Source organism: Leptodactylus fuscus, chromosome 8 (genome assembly GCF_031893055.1).
Source record: "Leptodactylus fuscus isolate aLepFus1 chromosome 8, aLepFus1.hap2, whole genome shotgun sequence".
NCBI lineage: Eukaryota > Metazoa > Chordata > Amphibia > Anura > Leptodactylidae > Leptodactylus > Leptodactylus fuscus.
In genome coordinates this window covers 89,041,952-89,067,392 of record NC_134272.1, presented here as the reverse complement: position 1 = coordinate 89,067,392, position 25,441 = coordinate 89,041,952, and the positions used below count along the sequence as shown (strand labels likewise).

General features: G+C 43.6%; 2 protein-coding genes across 2 annotated transcripts in view; both read right to left on the bottom strand.

Moving 5' to 3' along the window:
- The window catches only part of NHEJ1 (non-homologous end joining factor 1), a 59,546-nt gene extending 50,705 nt beyond the window's left edge, over positions 1-8,841 (bottom strand). The window contains exons 1-5 of the mRNA XM_075284633.1: positions 8,825-8,841; positions 6,646-6,849; positions 6,130-6,339; positions 5,313-5,451; positions 4,084-4,142 (exon numbers count right to left, since the gene is read on the bottom strand). Coding sequence (XP_075140734.1) covers positions 4,084-4,142; positions 5,313-5,451; positions 6,130-6,339; positions 6,646-6,831 — 594 coding nt within the window. The 5' untranslated portion in view covers positions 6,832-6,849; positions 8,825-8,841. The remainder of the gene's footprint in view (positions 1-4,083; positions 4,143-5,312; positions 5,452-6,129; positions 6,340-6,645; positions 6,850-8,824) is intronic.
- A 3,568-nt stretch (positions 8,842-12,409) lies between these two features.
- Positions 12,410-24,637, bottom strand: SLC23A3 (solute carrier family 23 member 3). Its single transcript, XM_075285696.1, has 12 exons — positions 24,125-24,637; positions 23,769-23,920; positions 21,181-21,260; positions 20,907-20,965; positions 17,153-17,334; positions 16,841-16,952; positions 16,559-16,748; positions 16,094-16,347; positions 13,867-13,972; positions 13,565-13,732; positions 13,373-13,468; positions 12,410-13,069 (listed from the first exon to the last, which is right to left on the bottom strand). The coding sequence occupies exons 1-12, from the start codon at positions 24,221-24,223 to the stop codon at positions 12,780-12,782; spliced, it is 1,788 nt and encodes a 595-aa protein (XP_075141797.1). The 5' UTR covers positions 24,224-24,637; the 3' UTR covers positions 12,410-12,779.
- Positions 24,638-25,441: the final 804 nt, after the last annotated feature.

Here is a 25,441-nt window from a genome sequence, read left to right as displayed (position 1 = left end):
TCTATCTATCTCCTATCTATCTATTTATCTATCTATCTATCTCCTATCTATCTATCTATCTATCTATCTATCTATCTCCTATCTATCTATCTATCTCCTATCTATCTATCTATCTATCTATCTATCTATCTATCTATCTATCTCCTATCTATCTATCTGCATAACATTGTCACTGGTGTTATAAACCAAACCGACAAGGCTGATGTGAACAGCGCTTTATATGCACCATAAATACATATAAGAAAATCTCCGGGGAAAGCGTATCACTAGTACAGTAGAGCGTCAGCTCCCGGCACTACATGTACCACAATGGCGCACGTGTCATAGTACATTTGCTGCATTCCTCTACACAATTCTGCATGTGGTAAATAACTTTGCACTTTTCTTCAGTATTAACCCCATATTTGCTGCACTTCAAGAACTCACAATATGGCGCCATCTACCTCCATACTCTGCTCCATTGTACTTAGTGTACTTACTCTGCTCGCACATGGTGGATACGCTGCAAAATCTCTGTTCCATCAAAAATTATACCGCCAGCGACAGACTGTGACACATCTCACCCGTATGCAGTGCCGAGTTCTGCAACGCATGGGGTGAATATTGTTGCAAATCTGCAAAACTCCACAACTTTTGCTGCTGATTCTTTTTGGATTTGCAGCAAAATCTCCTGCAGAAAACAACATATCCTAAATCTGCTGCAATCTCTGCGACGCAGCCCCCCCTGCAGACAGAGAATGACATGACATACAAGCTTCAAAGACGTCCTCAATAAAAACTAATGTTGTGCAAAAGATACATTTATATAGAAAGTTATAAAAATCTGAAGAAATCCTAGGAAATAGCAGAAGGTTCCCCTGCAGCCCAGATGCCGCCCGTGTGCGAAGCGTTGGGCGGCCGCCAGCTCCAAGTGTGGTTGACAATCTTAATGATCTCTCCGCAACACAATTAGACGCGGCTTATTACGCCTCAAGAAAAGAGATAAAAAGAATTAGGAGCGAGAAATAATATTCTCTGATCGAGCGGCGGCCGAGATCAAAGAGACGAGTTACGATTCACACACCGCGCCGTACAAAAAGCGCCGGCTCCAAAGACAACAAGTGACGTCGCCGTCAACAACAAACCTACGCGCGGCCCCTTTAATACACATGTGATCTGGGGACGGAAACGTAAATTGGTTAAGGCTAATTAAGACTTTGCCGGCTGTTAATCTTGGCGCGGAGAAAAAATATATTCTACTTTGTTTACTTTCCAAATAAAGTGTTTAATTACAACCCACACCGAGGCCGACATCAGCGCCGCGCAATATTCTCATACCTGCCCGGTGCCTGAGAGACGTGCAGTATACAGAACATAGCAAATACAGGATGTATGTACACAGTGACTGTACCAGCAGAATAGTGAGCGCAGCTCTGGAGTATAATACAGGGTAAGTAATGTAATGTATGTACACAGTGACTGTACCAGCAGAATAGTGAGCGCAGCTCTGAAGTATAATACAGGATAAGTAATGTAATGTATGTACACAGTGACTGTACCAGCAGAATAGTGAGCGCAGCTCTGGAGTATAATACAGGATAAGTAATGTAATATATGTACACAGTGACTGTACCAGCAGAATAGTGAGCGCAGCTCTGAAGTATAATACAGGATAAGTAATGTAATGTATGTACACAGTGACTGTACCAGCAGAATAGTGAGCGCAGCTCTGGAGTATAATACAGGATAAGTAATGTAATGTATGTACACAGTGACTGCACCAGCAGAATAGTGAGCGCAGCTCTGGAGTATAATACAGGATAAGTAATGTAATGTATGTACACAGTGACTGCACCAGCAGAATAGTGAGTGCAGCTCTGGAGTATAATACAGGATAAGTAATGTAATGTATGTACTCAGTGACTGCACCAGCAGAATAGTGAGCGCAGCTCTGGAGTATAATACAGGATAAGTAATGTAATGTATGTACACAGTGACTGCACCAGCAGAATAGTGAGCGCAGCTCTGGAGTATAATACAGGATAAGTAATGTAATGTATGTACATAGTGACTGTACCAGCAGAATAGTGAGCGCAGCTCTGGGAGTATAATACAGGATAAGTAATGTAATGTATGTACATAGTGACTGTACCAGCAGAATAGTGAGCGCAGCTCTGGGAGTATAATACAGGATAAGTAATGTATGTACACAGTGACTGCACCAGCAGAATAGTGAGCGCAGCTCTGGAGTATAATACAGGATAAGTAATGTAATGTATGTACACAGTGACTGCACCAGCAGAATAGTGAGCGCAGCTCTGGAGTATAATACAGGATATGTAATGTAATGTATGTACACAGTGACTGTACCAGCAGAATAGTGAGCGCAGCTCTGTCGTATAATACAGGATAAGTAATGTAATGTATGTACACAGTGACTGCACCAGCAGAATAGTGAGTGCAGCTCTGGAGTATAATACAGGATAAGTAATGTAATGTATGTACACAGTGACTGCACCAGCAGAATAGTGAGCGCAGCTCTGGAGTATAACACAGGATAAGTAATGTAATGTATGTGCACAGTGACTGCACCAGCAGAATAGTGAGCGCAGCTCTGGAGTATAATACAGGATAAGTAATGTAATGTATGTACACAGTGACTGCACCAGCAGTAAAGTGAGCGCAGCTCTGGAGTATAATACAGGATAAGTAATGTAATGTATATACACAGTGACTGCACCAGCAGAATAGTGAGCGCAGCTCTGGAGTATAATACAGGATAAGTAATGTAATGTATGTACACAGTGACTACACCAGCAGTAAAGTGAGCGCAGCTCTGGAGTATAATACAGGATAAGTAATGTAATGTATATACACAGTGACTGCACCAGCAGAATAGTGAGCGCAGCTCTGGAGTATAATACAGGATAAGTAATGTAATGTATGTACACAGTGACTACACCAGCAGAATAGTGAGCGCAGCTCTGGAGTATAATACAGGATAAGTAATGTATGTACACAGTGACTACCAGCAGAATAGTGAGCGCAGCTCTGGAGTATAATACAGGATAAGTAATGTAATGTATGTACACAGTGACTACACCAGCAGAATAGTGAGCGCAGCTCTGGAGTATAATACAGGATAAGTAATGTAATGTATGTACACAGTGACTGCACCAGCAGAATAGTGAGCGCAGCTCTGGAGTATAATACAGGATAAGTAATGTAATGTATGTACACAGTGACTATACCAGCAGAATAGTGAGCGCAGCTCTGGAGTATAATACAGGATAAGTAATGTAATGTATGTACACAGTGACTGCACCAGCAGAATAGTGAGCGCAGCTCTGGAGTATAATACAGGATAAGTAATGTAATGTATGTACACAGTGACTGTACCAGCAGAATAGTGAGCGCAGCTCTGGAGTATAATACAGGATAAGTAATGTAATGTATGTACACAGTGACTGCACCAGAAGAATAGTGAGCGCAGCTCTGGAGTATAATACAGAATAAGTAATGTAATGTATGTACACAGTGACTGCACCAGCAGAATAGTGAGTGCAGCTCTGGAGTATAATAATTATTTTTAGTGTTTTTAATGCAGAACTCGTTGGGGTCCATCCAGTTGCTCAGATTTACACTCCTCTTTTGTCTGCTCACCCAGTACAGTGTCTTCTTTTCCATATATATCGCCTTCCTCATCTCTCCCACAATCCTTTGTATATTGTTGACAGGTGGATAAAATAAACAGGACCTCCGTCTCCTAATGAGTCCTCAGACTATGGGAACGCGCGGGCAGGAGGCAAGTCCCTGCAGCCCCGTATGTTTATATACACACCTTGTATCAGGCGTGTGCTGAAGTCATACCAGGAAAAGCCAAGCTCCTGCCAACTGGTGCCGCCCCATAGATCTGCATACAGGGCAGTGCGCACAGATCCATAGAAGGGAAAGTTCTTGTAAATATGAGATTTGGGTTTATTAATACTCGGAATCAGGTAACGTAAGACATGAGAATTGTCCACACTGGATACGACTGTAACAACCCCTCAGCTGTGAGATATATTAGTCCGGGGCTGCCTGCTGAGACCTCAGGGGACTTACCTTACTCACGAATGACCCGTAGAAGGAATTCTCATCAAAAGTCTCTGTTTTCAGTCGTTCTGCAAAGAAATCACCGGAATATATAAATGTATCAGTCACGACACTGATGGGGGAGGAGCTTTAGGCGCCAAAAGACTTTAAGTATCAAATCGTCAATTTTTAAGTGGGCGTGGCTTATAAAAGGTCCTTCAGCGGGCAATTAAAGGGGTTGTCCACGAATAAAAGAAAATGACATGTAGTCAGGAGGGGAGGGCTATGGAATAAGAATATATTATCGGTACCTGCGCCCTCCCCTCCGTTTTTGCTCTGCGCCGGCCGTTACCTTGGTCGCTCTGTTTGTATGTAGAGGCTGCAACAGTGACATCACCGTGACATGGACATGACATCATCACTGCAGCAGAGGGGCGATGCAGGGGCTCATAAAGCATCCTTATCCTATAGCCCCGCCCTCCTGACTACAAGTCACTCTGTGATCCCTGACAACTCTCTTAACCCCTTAACTACCAGTCCTGTTTGAGCCCCATCTTACATTGCAAGGACCTGGTTTATCTTTGATCCCGACAGGATCCTGACAGTCAGTAATCTCCAGGATCTCAGGGTGATCACGCGGGTGCAGATTATCACTATATCACTGTACCGTACATCGGTGCCTTAAAGGGAATGTGTTGTCAAAACCAGATCGTGAAATCTATTATTTTGTTTTGTTTCTATTTTCTGATTGTAAAACCCCTTACAGAATTGGGAAGTTTCTGTCTATGATTAGGCTTAGTGGTTAGAGTGAAAATTACAGGATATAGTAATACTTTAAAAATATAAACAGTGATATGGAAAATGAAAAAAAAAATTCTACATTCAGAAAAATCTGGTTTTTACATATATTTTGGTAACACGTTCTCTCTAATATATCACACTATCACGTACATATAAAGTACATCAATATCCACGAGAACTGGCTTTAATGTACGGTGACATCTTATAGATTAGTCACACAATCCACCACTAAAGGGATCTACGTTTCATAAGGAGTGTGCGCTCACATGGTACATATACTGAAGGAGTTGTCCAGAATTATAGAACAGCACCACACTTATTCACAGGTTGTGTCTGGTACTGCAGCTCTGTCAAATTCACTCTAATGAAGTTGTGCTGCAATACCAGACACAACCCGTGAACGCAAGGGGCGCTATATCTGACAACCCCTTCAACATTCCAGTCTCTCAGCTCCTTACCCCGAGACAGCGCTGCGCCGCCCTCCTGGTAATCCAGAATTTCTTCATCCTTCCTCCTCAATAAGCTGCAGAGCTCCTGACACTGAGAGTCCAAGACCTTGGTCATAGAAACCAGAGGCTGCAGGAAGTGGCGGCAAACCTGTCAGGCAAACACAGCGGTCATATCCATATGTCACCAAGGGTTATATACCGCCACAGTACACCAGTATATACTACATCACCCAGACACCCAGCTGCTAATCCCACTCTCTGTGGCACTACAAGCCCCAGCATGGCATCAAAGATGGTCCTAAGGAACGACATGCAGGTGATATCTGGAGCAGGACGGCTACAGAGGGAGCGAAACGGCATCAATGTCATGTAATCTAGGCAAATGGCGCCCCCTAGTGCTCAGACAGCAAATCACATGATCATCCACATTTAATGGAAAAAAAAAAAGTTTTTATTTTTGGATCTTTTAAAAGGGAATCCTATCATTACTGATGTTACATTATAACCTACGCACTATTCACATCCAAAGCTGCATTCAAAATTCTGCAGACAAAGATTAAATCTGCAAATATAACAGCTCCCTTATATAGGAGCACATTGCTATGTTGTGTAGTATGGACACTACATCTCCCACAATACAATACAGCATAGAGAGAGGAGATACCCTGAAGCCTAATGCTCAGAAGTAACCAGAAGATTTCTGAATGCAGCTCTGGATGTGACAAGAGCAGAGTATAGGGTCGATAGAAGACGGCAAAGTCTGCACATGTTATGGGTTAGATTCTACCTAGGAGCCGTTACAGTCCATCCCCTCCCCGGCTCTCACCGTGCTGACGCTGGACTCTCTACAGTGAAAGTCCCAGTAAAAGGGGAGCCCCGAGAGCTGACTCTTCACATGCAGCATCAGCGCCCCCTGGGGGCGAGTGCAGGACAAGGCATTCGCCGACTTCTCCTTAGAATCCAAGAGCGGACGGATGAGCTGGGACAGGTGGCTGAGAAACGAGGAGATGGGGGCTTTAAGACGCTTATTCAACTCCTGAAGGGGAAAATGGGAAAGAAGACGAGAAAGGTAAAAACTAAAACTACAGAAAATAAAGACAGCGACGCCCGAGAGCAGAACCAGAAGTCCCAGCAAACAATGGAGGACGGAGATCTCTGCAGTGTCACAGAATCAAGATGGGACAGAGAGTGTGACTGAGGCCCGGGTCACATATGCATTAAAAAGTGGTTACCTAAGCAAATCCCCGGGACCCCATAGACTATAATGGGGTCCGTGTGGTTCCTGAAAAAATGCAGAGAGGAAACCAGCACCTGCTGTAATAAAACAACCCCAAATCCTCACCTTTGACCTCTCCTGTATGACATCCGCTGTGGCCTCCTCACACCACACACCCCTCAGGTCGGACACCAGGAGACAATAGGAGGAATCTGTAAAATGAACTTTAGTGAAGAAGCTGCAGTCACCGATGTGCAGGGTCTGCCACGGCAGCTTCAGGAGGCGAGCGTCCATGTCCTGCGACAGCGCCATCCTGCCCACACCCTCGGCCTATTAGGATATATAATGATATAAGATGAAGATAATAGTAGTGATATTCATCACAGTGGCTGATAACATCAAACAGTAGCTTGTAGTCACATTACATGTCCTGCACCCTTGATTGTCCCCGGCATTGCACTGTGACCTGTGACTTCCTTACCCCGGGCTCTGTATAGTCACCTGATGCAGCCAAAACTAAGTGCCCCCTGTATTCTAGGAGCGCGGCTGTAATCGTAAGGGGTGTCTATAACATGGGGGGAAGTGGTGTCAGGACCAAAACCTACTGCAATATAAAACCTCACATTCAGCCAATGAAAAACATATTTACAGATGCCTTAAAGGGGATGACAGTTTTGACAACCCAATTTGCTTTCAGATTGTAGGTCCCCTCCCTCAGTCAGGTGGAGCCTATTAGATTGGCTCCACTCCCCCTCTCTCTTTATGGGGTACGGTGTCTAGAACTTGGGGGGATGTGTTATATTTGTACTCATTTGAATAAAATGTATTTATAAGAGTCACATGACAATAGTCGCGACATATTCTTGTACCCACTGGCAATGCTTCTCATGTATACCTGGCAATAGAAGGAGCTATGTGATATGTGCGGCGTTATATAACTAATAGTAACATTGTACAAATCTACAAAGTATCACCCTGTGGTTACATTGTATCAGCCTGATCAGTCTATAATGACAATGAGCTGGTCTGAGGTTATCACAATCTAATATTATACAATGTAAACCATCTTCAGTTATGACACTGTAGTAACATTATCAGTCTGCGGTCACAAGGGGGGGGGAATTCATCAGCACATCTACACCAGATTCCTATCATAGATATGTGATACAGTGTCACGTCTTCGGTGCAGGACCCTCTCCAATACATCCCCCACTCTGCGCCTCGCTCACCACTTTGTGGGATGTGGACTGCGATGTCTTGGCCCAAAATATTTATGGTAACTCATGTCAGTTTTATAATGTGACTTGCACAGGAAATCTAAGCTAATTCCTAAGTGGTGCAGATTTCCATTATGGATCCCTGGTGTGAACCTGATTTACTGAGAGGCCGGAGCTGCTGTTCTCTGCGCCTGTAGGGTCCTTTATTAAGACTGATGTACGAATCAACAGTCGTAATAAATATACCCCGATGTATGTCCAGAGCCACAAGGGCCGACTATCAGTAATACATGTGATTCTGTAGTAACACTGCGGTCACAATGTATCAGTCTGTAGGTGCAGCCTGTCTGTCATTACAGTGTAACCCCGTACAGTCATCAGTCTGCACTTACCATGTATCAGTCTATAGTTATACTGTATCAGTCAGCAGTCACCAAACATTAGACTGATATTACAACGTATCAGCCTGTGATTGTCGGGTAGCAGCCAGAAGTTACAATGTTTCAGCCTGTAGTAATATTGTGTCAGTAGTTACATTGTATCAGTTGGGAAGTACAATGAATCAGCCAGTAGTTACATTGTGTCAGTCAGTAGATACATTGTATCAGCCTGTTGTTACATTGTATCAGTCAGTAGTTACATTGTGTCAGCCTGTAGTTACATTGTATCAGCCTGTGGTCACATTGTATCAGCCAGTAGTTACATTGTGTCAGCCTGTAGTTACATTGTATCAGCCTGTGGTCACATTGTATCAGTCAGTAGTTACATTGTATCAGCCTGTGGTCACATTGTATCAGCCAGTAGTTACATTGTGTCAGCCTGTAGTTACATTGTATCAGTGAGTAGTTACATTGTATCAGTAATTACATTGTATCAGTGAGTAGTTACATTGTATCAGTCTATTGTTACATTGTATCAGTCAGTACATTGTGTCAGCCTGTAGTTACATTGTATCAGCCTGTAGTTACATTGTATCAGTAGTTAGTCACATTGTACACTATAACTACTGACTGATACAATGTATCAGTAGTCACAATAATCTGCTGCTCGCTGTCTCTCTCCCACCACATCCAGTGTTACTTCCTTACCCGCTGCCAACCAGTCCGTCCTCTACAATCTTCCCCCGGAAACAGCGCAGCCCTGGAGATGTTCCCGGGAGCTGAGACGTGTAGTAATAGTGACATCTAGTGGAGCTCCGGAGCACTGCAGCCTGAGGTTCTGCCCCCTGCTGAGCTGTGCCGGGTATTTCTCTTCTCTTCATTCCATGTAATAAAGTATAAATCATTCATTTACAGGGTATAATTATATGTAATGAGGCTCCTGCTAAATACAAGGATTACATGGCTGCTCATTCTCAGGAACATCCTGGTATCTCTGATACTTAAAGGGAATGTGACACCACAAATTACATAGTTATTAATGTTTCATGATCAACATATTAAAATATTTTCATTATTGTATTAAAAAACAATATTACATCCTGCAATGTTTACACTTAACAATTTCTTAAATCTGTACTGATCTTTGCATCAATGACCTCATTTACTTCACAGACAGTATTATAATAGGAGATAACAGCTCTATAGATAACACCACTGAGCCATCATTACATCACTACTGACAATAGATGACATCACATCTTATCTCCTCCCCCTCCCTGCACTGAGCAGGTCTAGAAAACTCTCCCATAGACATCAGTGAGTCGGCTCCGGACTATTGACACTTATGGCCATCAGTGTGCTGTAAAGCAGATCACTAAATGCTGTAACCAGGGCCGAGGAGACGCTCAGGCAAGATGGCCGCCCCCATATTCATGTAAAGGAAATAGAATAAAAAAATGTACAATCAGAAAATAAAAACATTAGAAAATAAAAAGTGATAAAACTGATCGATTTAATAGATTTTAAAGATGGTGACACATTTCTTTAAGCCTCTCTGGTTCTTACTCTATAGTAATGGTGTCTGGGAATTGCAGCGCCATTCCTATGACTTGTATGGTAATAGTGCTGCGCATTCTCCACCTCTACTAGCACCAGGAGACTTCCCACTCACTGATCTGTGCAGGGTCCAGGCGTGCAGGGTCTGTGCAGGGTCCAGGCGTCAGGCTCCCACACATACTGAACACCAATGCTTTATATAGGTCGTAAGTATGGAAATCAATTTGGAGACAAAAACCCCTTTAATAATAAAATATACTTGGAAGTAGACATCATGTTCGGGCCGGTGGTTTGCACCAAGATTACGGCTGACCGGGTCACCTGAATTTTCTCTGACTGTGTATGAGCATTCTTCTTATCCAACCAGGCGGCATCTGAAAGAACAGGGATCCTTACACCCGCATTAGCCACATGTTCAGTTTTTTATGTTAAAGCTTTTTTTATTTTTTAAATCCATACTGCAGGTGAAGATGACAAAGTTTATGATATATTTTATTAAAGAAAAGTTCTGGTTTCTTCACGTATTCACCTCCTTCTACCAGAAATGAAATCTGTACAATAGAAGTCTATGGAGAGGGGAGGAAGAGGAGCGCTCCCTAAAGCAGGAGACCTGCACCCAGGCCTGGGCCCATAAGAGGTCTCTTCTCAATATGAGGAGATCTCTACTAATAACAACCAATATAATTGGGGGGGGGGTTGATACCAATTTTATCCTGGGGTGCATGTTACATCTCTGACAATGACACCCCTGTATATGGGAGGTATACAGTATATTCCCCTCCACCTCACATTATATTTGCAGCATTTCCATCTTTGTACTTTACAATATTTTTCACATTACTTAAAGTCCAACCAAAAAAAATATATCTGCTATGTTATTGTAGGTTTACTGGTGCAGCTACAGACAAAGGAGCGTGAGCTATCCTGAGCATCAGATTGGTGGGGGCAAAGACCCGGGACCTTCCTCTAATTCTGCACCTTTCTACAAGACTTGAAGGGCTAAAACATAAGGAACACCAACATTTTGTAAACTACAACACTCAAAAAGTTCAGCCTTTGTTTATTTTGCCATTTGCCATATTCAGGGAGCCAGAATTTATTTTGCCACTGCTAGAGCTTGTGAGGGCTTCTTTATTGACCTGTAGTTTTGTGTACACATGGGGCCTAAGGGCCTAACTATAGGTGATACAGGGGGCCTAAGGGCCTAGCTATAGGTGATAAAGGGGGCCTAAGGGCCTAACTATAGGTGATACAGGGGGCCTAAGGGCCTAGCTATAGGTGATAAAGGGGGCCTAAGGGCCTAGCTATAGGTGATACAGGGGGCCTAAGGGCCTAGCCACAGGTAATACAGGGGCCTAAGTGCCTAGTCACAGGTAATACAGGGGCCTAAGTGCCTAGTCACAGGTAATACAGGGGGCCTAAGGGCCTAGCCACAGGTAATACAGGGGGCCTAAGGGCCTAGCTATAGGCGATACAGGGGGCCTAAGGGCCTAGCTATAGGCGATACAGGGGGCCTAAGGGCCTAGCTATAGGTTATACAGGGGGCCTAAGGGCCTAGCTATAGGTGATACAGGGGGCCTAAGGGCCTAGTCACAGGTAATACAGGGGGCCTAAGGGCCTAGCTATAGGTGATACAGGGGGCCTAAGGGCCTAGCTATAGGTTATACAGGGGGCCTAAGGGCCTAGCCACAGGTAATACAGGGGGCCTAAGGGCCTAGCCACAGGTAATACAGGGGGCCTAAGGGCCTAGCTATAGGTGATACAGGGGGCCTAAGGGCCTAGCTATAGGTGATACAGGGGGCCTAAGGGCCTAGCCACAGGTAATACAGGGGCCTAAGTGCCTAGTCACAGGTAATACAGGGGCCTAAGTGCCTAGTCACAGGTAATACAGGGGGCCTAAGGGCCTAGCCACAGGTAATACAGGGGGCCTAAGGGCCTAGCTATAGGCGATACAGGGGGCCTAAGGGCCTAGCTATAGGCGATACAGGGGGCCTAAGGGCCTAGCTATAGGTTATACAGGGGGCCTAAGGGCCTAGCTATAGGTGATACAGGGGGCCTAAGGGCCTAGCTATAGGTGATACAGGGGGCCTAAGGGCCTAGTCACAGGTAATACAGGGGGCCTAAGGGCCTAGCCACAGGTAATACAGGGGGCCTAAGGGCCTAGCTATAGGTGATACAGGGGGCCTAAGGGCCTAGCTATAGGTGATACAGGGGGCCTAAGGGCCTAGTCACAGGTAATACAGGGGGCCTAAGGGCCTAGCCACAGGTAATACAGGGGGCCTAAGGGCCTAGCTATAGGTGATACAGGGGGCCTAAGGGCCTAGCTATAGGTTATACAGGGGGCCTAAGGGCCTAGCCACAGGTAATACAGGGGGCCTAAGGGCCTAGCCACAGGTAATACAGGGGGCCTAAGGGCCTAGCTATAGGTGATACAGGGGGCCTAAGGGCCTAGTCACAGGTAATACAGGGGGCCTAAGGGCCTAGCCACAGGTAATACAGGGGGCCTAAGGGCCTAGCCACAGGTAATACAGGGGGCCTAAGGGCCTAGCTCTAGGTGATACAGGGGGCCTAAGGGCCTTGCTATTGGAGATACAGGGGACCACAGGTTGCTAACTATAGGGGAACCAGAGATAGAAATCGCTATACAGGGCCCAAAGGCCTCTCTACAATATAAGAAGACACCAGGACCACAGATCGCACTTACATTTTTATTCTTATAAAACATTAGTCCAAAGGTTTTGTGTTTTGTTTTTTTTTTACCTTTTTTCACCACTTGTCTGTTCACACCCACAGGCCGCCTATTAGACTTTGCTCTGACAGGACTTAATAGGCTTCTATTCATGACAGATTTGGCCCTTGTTCGGCCATTGAATGTAATAGCAACCTGTCAGTACCCTGTGCTCACAACATGGGGGCTGATGGGGTACAGAGGGTGGTCCCTCCTGGCTATGTCACTACTGACTGCAGCATCTAAGGGCTGTTGCCTATCCCAGCCATTGTGTATTAGAGTTGTCTCCCTCAGCACAATGTATGGGTCTGCAGTGAGTCTGTGGTCCAGGAAGGGGTTAAAAAGAAAAAGAAAGCAGAATAAATAATACAGTAATATCTATGCAGAGGCGCCAGGATTGTCCAGGCTCCGTATATATCCAAGCTCTACATCCGTCACTGGAGGTTGTGTCAAGAGTTTGTCGTCTTCTCCTTCCGCAATGACCACGGACTTGGCTGGTGGAGGGCAGAGCTGGGTGAACGGGTATGTGGCTGGTAAGAGATGGGCCAGTACTGGAGGGAGTCCATAAATCTGTGCCAGCTCTCCGTCCTGATTCCTGTGCGGCTCTTCTGTAGATTTGGAGTCCCAGGAGGAGACGTTGGACTGTAGACCTCGTTCTTCTAAGGTTCCTGGACGAGAGAAGGACATGTGTATCATTATAAATGGGAGAACTGCAACAACATGGCCAAGGGGAGGAGGCAAGTAGGCAGAATATAAGCAAAAATAAGGGAAGGTGCAATGACTTTCGATTTGAAATCTCCTCCCGTTTTGTGTCTACAGCTCCCATGCACACCTATGTGTCTCTATTGCTAATTTTAGTGGCGACCACCTTGGATCTTGTCAATCTGGTAGACCAGCATGGTAACCTTCTATGTAAGATAGAGATAGAAGAAAACATGGGTCAAGAGCCGGAAGGATGTGGGATTTCTTACCTTCCACTGTGTTATCCAAAACAAATGAGAATAATCCCCCTAGGAATATAGGAGTGGTGAGAAGTGACAGTAGGAGCATGTCCAGCGCCGGCCAGCCTGAAGAGGGGAAGAAGGAACGTAAGTATCAGCGATGGCCATCACTGTCTGCAGGTCCTAAATTCAGTGCCACAGCATAACCGGGCTTGGTCTCACCTGTGTCCAGTCTTGTTGGCATGGCATTAAGCCATCGCGGAACCAGTAAAGCCATGAACATAGTGAAGCCTACAATGAAGATGTTCCTTCCCGAGTCAATGTCCGCATATTGGAAAAACGAGATTCCACCACCCACTGCCATGGAGAAGGTCAGAGACAGAGTCCCCCCTGCAAGGTAAGTCAGAACCGAGGTGAGACTGAACCCTCAATGTCCAATACACCAACCCCATTCACAAACATATTCTGTGAGATAGCAATACACACAATAAGGTGCGAATATATAGTGACCTGTGTGATCATACCATGGACCGCAGAAGGGATAGTCATTAGGAACTGTGAGAGTCTCGGGGAGGAGCCGATGAGAATGAACAGCAATGCACCAAGATAAGCAGAGTGACGTGAGCCCACCTGGAAATGGCATGTCAGGATTACTATAAATACCCCCATGTACAAGCAAGAATATTACTACTATAATACTGCTCCTATGTACAAGAATATAACTACTATAATACTACTCCTATGTACAAGAATATAACTATTATAATACTACCTCCTATGTACAAGAATATAACTACTATAATACTGCTCCTATGTACAAGAATATAACTACTATAATACTGCTCCTATGTACAAGAATATAACTACTATAATACTGCTCCTATGTACAAGAATATAACTACTATAATACTGCCTCCTATGTACAAGAATATAACTACTATAATACTGTCCCCTATGTACAAGAATATAACTACTATAATACTTCTCCTATGTACAAGAATATAACTACTATAATACTACCTCCTATGTACAAGAATATAACTACTATAATACTACTCCTATGTACAAGAATATAACTACTATAATACTACTCCTATGTACAAGAATATAACTGCTATAATACTACTCCTATGTACAAGAATATAACTACTATAATACTACTCCTATGTACAAGAATATAACTACTATAATACTACTCCTATGTACAAGAATATAACTACTATAATACTGCTCCTATGTACAAGAATATAACTACTATAATACTACTCCTATGTAAAAGAATATAACTACTATAATACTACTCCTATGTACAAGAATATAACTACTATAATACTACTCCTATGTACAAGAATATAACTACTATAATACTACCTCCTATGTACAAGAATATAACTACTATAATACTACTCCTATGTACAAGAATATAACTACTATAATACTGCTCCTATGTACAAGAATATAACTACTATAATACTGCTCCTATGTACAAGAATATAACTACTATAATACTACTCCTATGTACAAGAATATAACTACTATAATACTGCTCCTATGTACAAGAATATAACTACTATAATATTACTCCTATGTACAAGAATATAACTACTATAATACTACTCCTATGTACAAGAATATAACTGCTTTAATACTACTCCTATGTACAAGAATATAACTACTATAATACTACTCCTATGTACAAGAATATAACTACTATAATATTACTCCTATGTACAAGAATATAACTACTATAATACTACTCCTATGTACAAGAATATATCTGCTATAATACTGCTCCTATGTACAAGAATATAACTACTATAATACTACTCCTATGTACAAGAATATAACTACTATAATACTACTCCTATGTACAAGAATATAACTGCTATAATACTACTCCTATGTACAAGAATATACCTACTATAATACTACCTCCTATGTACAAGAATATAACTACTATAATACTGCTCCTATGTACAAGAACATAACTACTATAATACTGCTCCTATGTACAAGAATATAACTACTATAATACTACTCCTATGTACAAGAATATAACTGCTTTAATACTACTCCTATGTACAAGAATATAACTACTATAATACTACTCCTATGTACAAGAATATAACTACTATAATACTGCTCCTATGTACAAGAATATAACTACTATAATACTACTCCTATGTACAAGAATATAACTACTATAATACTACTCCTATGTACAAGAATATAACTACTATAATACTACTCCTATGTACAAGAATATAACTACTATAATACTGCTCCTATGTACAAGAATATAACTACTATAATACTACTCCTATGTACAAGAATATAACTACTATAATACTACTCCTATGTACAAGAATATAACTACTGTAATACTACTCCTATGTACAAGAATATAACTACTATAATACTACTCCTATGTACAAGAATATAACTACTATAATACTACTCCTATGTACAAGAATATAACTGCTTTAATACTACTCCTATGTACAAGAATATAACTACTATAATACTACTCCTATGTACAAGAATATAACTACTATAATACTACTCCTATGTACAAGAATATAACTACTATAATACTACTCCTATGTACAAGGATATAACTACTATAATACTGCTCCTATGTACAAGAATATAACTACTATAATACTGCTCCTATGTACAAGAATATAACTACTATAATACTACCTCCTATTAGTAGATTAGTGATGACTGATATGGAGTATTTTAGGGTACCTGTGTGATTCCTGTGACCCCGGCGCTGGGGATATTGGATCCCGCTCCGCACACGCTGCCTATTATTCCAGATAAGATATTTCCGATCCCCTCCATACTGATCCCTCGGTTACAGGACTGTGGGGGGATCGGTGGACAGTTCAGCATTCGGGCACATAAGATGTACGATCCAAGAGAGGACAGGCTGGAGATCACCGCCATTGCTGCCCCTACCCCGGCTGTTTCCAGACTCAGAAGGGGCCAGGACAGCGCCCCTGTGGAGATCAGAAATTAGTGTTAGTGCAGGATGTGCTCAGATTCAGTAATCACAGAATCACACCAGATGGGATTAGATACAGCGGCTTAGCTAACAGTATCACACATATAGGATTAGATACAGCGGCTCAGCAGACAGTATCACACATATAGGATTAGATACAGCCGCTCAGCAGACAGTATCACACATGACAGGTTTATTAGTCATACCTGGATATGGGAATTGAAACCATGGGGCCGGTTCGGTGACGTTCCCTATAAGTTCGGGGAGTGTCCGCTGCGGATTCTCGGTCATCAGTGCAGATATATTCTGTACCAGCCGGACGTCACTTGGAAACTCCACCGGATCATAAACCCAAAAACTGCAGACAATCCAGATGCAAGAAACAGGGAGGAATATCTGTACGAAGAGCAAAGAATGAAGGGTGAGGTGTAAGTGACGGCGTTTATTGCAGCGTGCGGATGGCGGGTACCTGTAATGTGCGCACTTACAGACAGCATACGGAATACGGGGGCGTACCTCTTCTCTACCCCTCCCCAGGTATACAGAGGCAGGTGCACACAGCGGAGGGTTTGGGACAATAGACCACTCACTGCAATGAGGCTGCAACACAAAATATGATAGAAAATAATGATCACCACTAGGGGGCAGTAAATTACGGAAAATCAAAATATTAAATGCAGCTCTGGATGTGGCTGGAGTAGAGGACATGATTGAATGGTATCAGCTATTAATGCAGCTTTATATGTAACTAGAGTATAAGACCTTCTCATGCTCACTGGTGGCCATTTTGGAACACCTACCTCATGGAGATACCCCAGTTGGAGGCGCAGAGCATGGCTGCAGGTTTGTAACAGGAAAGTCCAATAATGGAGAGAACGGGCGCAATGACCATCGGGCCACAGAACTGTAAAATCCAACCCCAGAGTCCTGAGACTCCAAAGAGAAGCTGCAGAAGTCCCGAGACCAACAGCGCCCCCGACACCTGCAAAAGGGAAGGATAATAGTGACCTGTGGAGGGCGCCATATGTGAGGCTCAGACACAGCTCAGTACTGTCCCCGTCTGCTGCTCAGGAGGAAGGATGATGGTGCCAGTCACATACAGAGGAAAGGGCGGCACAGATTAGTCACCTGATACAGAAGGGTTTGTACAGTCATGGCCAAAAGTTTTGAGAATGATACAAATAGTAATTGTTACAAAGTCTACTGCTTCAGTTTTCCTAATGGCAATTTGCATATACTCCAGAATGTTATAAAGAGTGATCAGCTCAACAGCAATTACTTGCAAAATCAATATTTGCCTAGAAAATGAACTTTATCCCCCAAAACACATTTCAACATCATTGCAGCCCTGCCTTAAAAGGACCAGCTAACATCATTTCTCTGATTGCTCCATTGACACAGGTGTGGGTGTTGATGAGTACAGGGCTGGAGATCAATCTGTCATGATTAAGTAAGATTGACACCACTGGACACTGTAAAAGGAGGCTGGTGCTTGGCATCATTGTTTCTCTTCTGTTAACCATGGTTATCTGTAAAGAAACACATGCAGTCATCATTGCACTGCACAAAAATGGCCTAACAGGGAAGAGTATCGCAGCTAGAAAGATTGCACCTCAGTCAACAATCTATCGCATCATCAAGAACTTCAAGGAGAGAGGTTCCATTGTTGGCAAAAAGGCTCCAGGGCGCCCAAGAAAGACCAGCAAGTGCCAGGACCGTCTCTTAAAAGTGTTTCAGCTGTGGGATCGGGCTACCAGCAGTGCAGAGCTTGCTCAGGAATGGCAGCAGGCAGGTGTGAGTGTATCTGCACACACTGTGAGGAGGAGACTCTTGGAGCAAGACCTGGTCTCAAGGAGGGCAGCGAAGAAGCCACTTCTCTCCAGAAAAACCATCAGGGACAGACTGATATTCTGCAAAAGGTACAGGGAGTGGACTGCTGAGGACTGGGGGAAAGTCATTTTCTCTGATGAATCCCCTTTTCGAATGTTTGGGACATCTGGAGAACAGCTTATTGGTAGAAGACGAGGTGAGCGCTACCACCAGTCTTGTCTCATGCCAACTGTAAAGCATCCTGAAACCATTCATGTGTGGGGTGGCTTCTCAGCCAAGGGACTCGGCTCTCTCACAGTCTTGCCTAAAAACACAGCCATGAATAAAGAATGGGACCAGAATGTCCTCCAAGATCACCTTCTCCCAACCGTCCAAGAGCAGTTTGGCCATCAACAATGCCTTTTCCAGCATGATGGAGCACCTTGCCATAAAGCAAAGGGGAGAACTAAATGGCTCAGGGAACAAAACAGAGATTTTGGGTCCATGGCCTGGAAACTCCCCAGATCTTAATCCCATTGAGAACTTGTGGTCAATCATCAAGAGACGGGTGGACAAACAAAAACCTACAAATTCTGACAAAATGCAAGCATTGATTGTGCAAGAATGGACGGCTATCAGTCAGGATTTGGTCCAGAAGTTGATTGAGAGCATGCCAGGGAGAATTGCAGAGGTCCTGAAGAAGAAGAAGGGGCAACACTGCAAATATTGCAACGCTGCATTAACTCATTCTAACTGTCACTATAAGCTTTTATTACTCAGAATATGATTGCAATTCTATGTCTGTATGTGATAAAAACATCTGACAAACACACAGAAACCAGAGGGAGCAGATCATGTGACAATAGAAGATTTGTGTCATTCTCAAAACTTTTGGCCATGACTGTAGATAGATAGTGTTGGCCAAAAGTATTGGCACCCCTGCAATTCTGTCAGATAATACTCTGTTTCTTCCAGATAATGATTGGAATCACAAACTCTTTGGTATTTTCTTCATTTAATTTGTCTTCAATGGAAAATCACAAAAAGAATTGTCAAAAAGCCAAATTGGATATAATTCCACAGCAAACATAAAAAAGGGGGTTGACAAAAGTATTGGCACTGTTTGAAAAATCATGTGCTGCTTCTGTAGTTTGTGTAATTAACAGCACCTGTGACTTACCTGAGGCACCTAACAGGTGGTGGCAATAATTAAATCACACTTGCAGCCAGTTGAAATGGATTAAAGTTGACTCCACCTCTGTCCTGTGTCCTTGTGTGACCACATTGAGCATGGAGAAAAAAAAGAAGACCAAAGAACTGTCTGAGGACTTGAGAAGCAAAATTGTGAGGAAGCATGAGCAATCTCAAGGCTACAAGTCCATCTCCAAAGACCTGAATGTTCCTGTGTCTACCGTGCGCAGTGTCATCAAGAAGTGTAAAGCCCATGGCCCTGTGGCTAACCTCCCTAGATGTGGACGCAAAAGAAACATTGACGAGAGATTTCACTGCAAGATTGTGCGGATGGCGGATAAAGAACCTCGACTAACATCCAAACAAGTCCAAGCTGCCCTGCAGTCCGAGGGTACAACAGTGTCACCCCGTACTATCCAGTGTCAGCGTCTGAATGAGAAGGGACTGTATGGTAGGAGACCCAGGAAGACCCCACTTCTTACCCACAGACAGAAGCCAGGCTGGAGTTTGCCAAAACTTACCTGAGAAAGCCAAAACCGTTCTGGAAGAATGTTCTCTGGTCAGATGAGACAAAAGTAGGAGAAGGCCTCAACATAGAGATTACAGGAAAAAAGAGAAGAAGACGCCCCCTACAGTCAGACATGGCGGAGGTCCCTGATGGTTTGGGGTTGCTTTGCTTCCTCTGGCACTGGACTGCTTGACCGTGTGCATGGCATTATGAAGTCTGAAGACGACCAACACATTGTGCAGCATCATGTAGGGCCCAGTGTGAGAAAGCGGGGTCTCCCTCAGAGGTCAGGGCTCTTCCAGCAGGACAACGACCCAAAACACACTTCAGGTCAGCACTAGAAAATGGTGGTGAGAGAAAGCCCTGGAGACTTGTAAAGTGGCAGCAATGAGTCCAGCCCTGAATCCCATAGAACACCTGTGGGGGAGGGGGAGAGATCTCTTGGTGGCAGTTTGGAGAAGGCCCCCTTCACATCTCAGGGGGGACCGCGAGCAGTTTGCCAAAGAAGAAGGGTCTAAGATTCCAGCAGAGCCTTGTAAGAAACTCATTGCTGGTTAGCGGGAGCGGTTGTGCGCAGTTATTGTGTCTAAAGGTTGTGCTACCAAGTATTAGGCTGAGGGCGCCAACACTTCTGTCCGCACCAGTCCTGGAGTTTTGTGTAAAATGATCAATGATGTGACTTTTTTTTCATTCTCTTTTGTGTTTTTTCATTGCAAGCAAAATAACTGAAGATATTACCAAAGAGTTTGTGCTTGTAATCATTATCTGGGGGACAGCAAGGATTATCTGACAGAACTGCAGGGGGGCAATACTTTTGGCCAACTCTGTAGATAGGAGATAGATAGATAGATAGATAGATAGATAGATAGATAGATAGATAGATAGATAGATAGATAGGAGATAGATAGATAGGAGATAGATAGATAGGAGATAGATAGATAGGAGATAGATAGATAGATAGATAGATAGATAGATAGATAGATAGATAGATAGATAGATAGATAGATAGATATGTATATAGAATAATAAATCCCTTCCTCACTCACCTCTCCGATTGGCTGGAGGTCACATGAGCTTCCTGTGCACTGCACTGATTCATGAGCATCTAGAAGAGAGTTCAGTAACCTGATGACTGGGGGATATTCAGTCTCATTCCCCAATTTTTCAGGGATTATTTACATATGAAGCCATGAGCAATAAGAACTAGAATTTATTCTATACAGAATTATCCCCTGTCTGGGAGTTGCAGTTCAGCCGCTGTTATTGCTCTATAGGTGATATAATGTACTGCTATTATATACATAGGAGGGCGAGACTCACCTGCTCTAGTGTCATTGTATCTGCTGAGGATAATGGCCGGGACCAGCAGCTCGAAGGTCGGAGCCTGAACCAGAGGTAGCCTGAATGATGGGAAATATAGTTATATAGCATGTAAAGGGAGTCTGTCACCAGAACCAGCATATCACCCCAGCCCTGCAGATATATAGGTTACTGTCACCTGAATATACTGACTACACAGGCATTGTTTGTGGTAACCAGGTCTGCATAGGAGCTGTGTACACAAAACGTGGCCTACAATCACAATTATAGTTGCATTCACTTTATAATTCAGATACATGTCGGTGACCTTTGCTGACGTGTGCCACCTCTGATCCACAGATATTGGCTTCAGCAGACATTGTAGATAACCCCTGTATGTCGGATTCCATGCAGATCACTATGGATAATATTCCAGCTACAGAAGAAGAAGAAGCTGCTTGTGAGGTCAGAGTAAAGTTCACACTGTGAGAAGTGTTGACTGACAAAAGCCAGAAGTGTGACGTACAATAGTGTGACCTTTGTGTTATAGAGAAGTAGACCCCGAGCCTTCCTGAAATAGCTTATAGGGAATATAGATAGACAGGTAGATCCCATACATTACATAATATCCTGAGTTAGTTACACGATCACTCGCTGATTCATACTCATTGTATTCCGTGACCTTTGGCCCTGCAGAACATTCTCCACATTTTTGCCATATTCACTATTATGTAAAACAAACAAAAAGCTAAAAATGTAAAAAGTTACAACACGTTGCGACCTTTAGGCGAGAGACACATGGGTGCCGGGCTCGGGAGACCCAGACAATGGAGTGCCAGACCGCTAACACAGCGGTTACCCAGCAGACTCCATATATCGGGGTTCGCCAGGTGCCCCCCAGCTTCATACTGAAAGTAGCAGACTTTTCTCTCTGCCGACTTCTAGTAGTTTTTGCCGCAGAGATGTGAACTCCAAAACTAACTGGAAAAAATAAACCAACGTAAGAGATTTCTGTACAATCCTGAGACGTTCTTGAAGGAGGCGCCAACCTATTGTAACGCGTCCTGCACCTGTGCGCGTTGGAGAGGATCAGTTCTGTCTATGCAATACATGACTGCAGGATCTGACTACACAGGGTTTGTTTGTAGTCTGTTACTGTGGAGACATATTGATCTTAATAAAAATTGTACGCACAAAATAGTTGGATTCTATTTGGGGGCGATCCTGTCCTGATCGTCCTTCTCCCCCTCTAGCCCCGGAGTCTCGGCATCTATCACCACAGCCCTATTGGTTTACATGGCGGTAGACTTAGAGAATATGGAGGACTCCAGTAAAGCAAAGCGTCTCGCTGATCGGCCCCTTCATTCTACGAGTGCTATTGGACTGCAACGAAAACGATCATCACGTTCCAATGGCAGAGTTAAAGGGGAACAGACCCTTAATAATGTCCTGGCCCCTTCACTCTTCCTATTGCAGCGTGCACCTTTAATGCTGATTAATACGCGGACGCCATCAGATAGAATCAGCTATGGAGACGCAGATCTTGGCGCGGCTCCTCAGACATTTCCTGGATTATTAGATTTATTTTGGGACAATGAGATAATAAATGGGAATAACTAAAGTTCCACCAAAAATTTCCTGTGGAAACCCCAAAAGTACTTTACAGTCTAAAAGATCCTTGTTCTTAAAGGGAAACCCCGGTAAATTGGGGCTTGACTATTTTTTACAGAGTTACAGATACACAGACTGATGAATGTGAAGCTCCGAGGAGGGAGATTATTGTTCCCCCACCTTACTGAAGGTCCACAGAGACGTACAAGGGCTTATTTTTTGTGGGAGAATCTGTACTTTGTAAAGCTAGCATAGAACATTGTGTACGAGGTCCTGGGAAAAAAGCAGAATGGGGTGGAATTAGAGAAAAACTGCGCCATGTTCTTATGGGTTTCATCTTGACAGCGTTCACTGTGTGGTATAAGTGTCAGGGTCTTTATATTCTTTGGGTTGACCTGATCAGAGCGATTCCACATTATATATCTATATCAATACCATAATCAAAAACTTTGAGAAATACAAACAATTATTTTAGTCTTTTGCACCGGTCACTTGTTTTTTTGCAGCAGAAGATATAGGTTTTATGTATCTCAATTTGGGGAACGTCCAATGTTGATCAGTTTTTATTCAACTTTTTGGCCATGTGAAATAGTGACCCCCCTGCGTCATAACCTTCCGCCGACCCTTAGCTTGTTGTGTTTACTCCCCCCTCTTCCTCTTCTCCATATCTTCTGCCTATCTCAAGCATCGGACACAGCACTGTAACAGACCACTGGAAAATGGTGGCTTGGGCAGAGCCAACTGTGCATGCCCGGGCCGCCATTTTGCGGTGGTCTGTTTCAGCACTGTGTTCATTAATGATAGACTCCCTTTAAAGACCCGACATCTGCAAAACCATCATGGCATATGCTGGGGTAAGGTTGAAGGGTCGCATCATAAAATGCTACTTCTTATAAACAGAGACCACTTTCCCGACAAAAGAACAAATGCAATTTCATTATATTCACTGACAGCAAGCAGAGATACATTGATGTTGCACTTATGCCTTAAGTCGATACCTTGTTCCCAGACTGCTTTGTAAGCTGGTGCTGATCCCACAGACAAAGAGGCTCCGGGCCAGTAAACGACTCTGATCTTGGAGCGTCAGTGGCCGATGCTGCAGGAAGAGGCTGTGACAGGTGCAGAGCAGCGAGGTCTGGACCAGGAGGTGCTGGAAGAATGAGATAACAAGATGTTTGTACCACTTGGGGAAGTGTCATGTACTCATCTAAGGCAGATGTCTCCAACCTTTGGCTCTTGAGCTTGTTACAAAACACTACAACCCCCAGTGTGCTCTGACAGTACCCGCTGGACTGACGTATATTTGAGAGTACTGATCCAAGACAAAGTTCTTAAGTAAATATCTTTCACTTACCTGAAGGGCAAAGAAGAAGCTGAGCAGCCACGGTGGAGTCTCATGAGGTCGGTAGGAAGATTGCCGGGTACTTTTGGTCCCACAGCAGATCATAGACATCTCTGTGCCCACTTGTAGTGACTTCTAATAGGTCATTGAGGAACAGCTGAGCCTACCATTACCTGCAGACCTGACAAGGAGGGTCAAGACTCTTTCAATGGTCACGACAACCTTTGTCTGTTCCTTGTAGACCCTTCCTCTGTCATCCATTAACCTTGGTGTTCCATTTGCTTGCACAGGGGTTTTCCAATAACCTGGGCCTCTCGTGTAAGGAACGTGGCTCTAGGAACTCAGGATATGATGAATTAAGAGTTTTTATGAGGAATTCTCCACGTATCAGTAAGTTCACAATGTAACAGTTGTGTAACTTGTAATAAGAGATACCATGGAACCCGCAGAGAAAGTATTTCCCATAGAGCCACATGGATAGGAGTGATGGCCGACACAAGCTTCAACTATGCTCCAAGACATTGTGGATCCCCAGAATCCTAAATATGACATAATATATTCCTAAATATAAAATTCCTGGAGGCAGATTAACGTAACTTCTTACATTGTCTAGTAAAAATTTCCCTACCATTTCTGCTACAGAGCCTGTGTAACTCTTTCACGTAGATCATTGTCCTGCTGAAGTGGAATCCAGTTCAGCAGGACAGACATCTATGTGAAGGAGTAGTACAGACTCTGCAGCAGATATGGTAGGAAGTGTTTAATGAAGGCTATTTAAAAGTTTTTACATATATATATATATATATATATATATATATATATATATATATATATTAGGATTTTGCATTTAGGTTATATATCCCCTAATGTTTAACTGGTCTAGAGAGCCCCAGAATTCGGAGACACAGCTGATGCTTGTGTTGGTCCATCACACCAATGGCTCTGACAGCGTGCTGCTCCTGGGAGTGTTGGCTCTCTCTCCATTTCTCCTCTCTTCTCTCAGTGCTAAAAAAAAAGAGCAGAGAGCGGGATGAGATTGCATATGGCAGCGCAGGACAGAGCAGAGCGTAGAGAGGATGAAAAGTATGCAAGTTCACAGGAAGGGCAGATCACACAGGTTGTAGATAGGGAGGAAAGTACTCTGGGAAGTGGGTGAATTATATCATTTGTGTTCCCGACACTGGAAAGAATCCACACCAGACTCTTCAGAGGAACAGAGGATGACTCCTGGAGAACTACACATTTGAACCTTGTATGGGGCCATCACAATGGCTCCATAGGAAGTAAATCTGACAGCAGGCTGCCTCTGGCGGTATCAGCTCTCTCTTC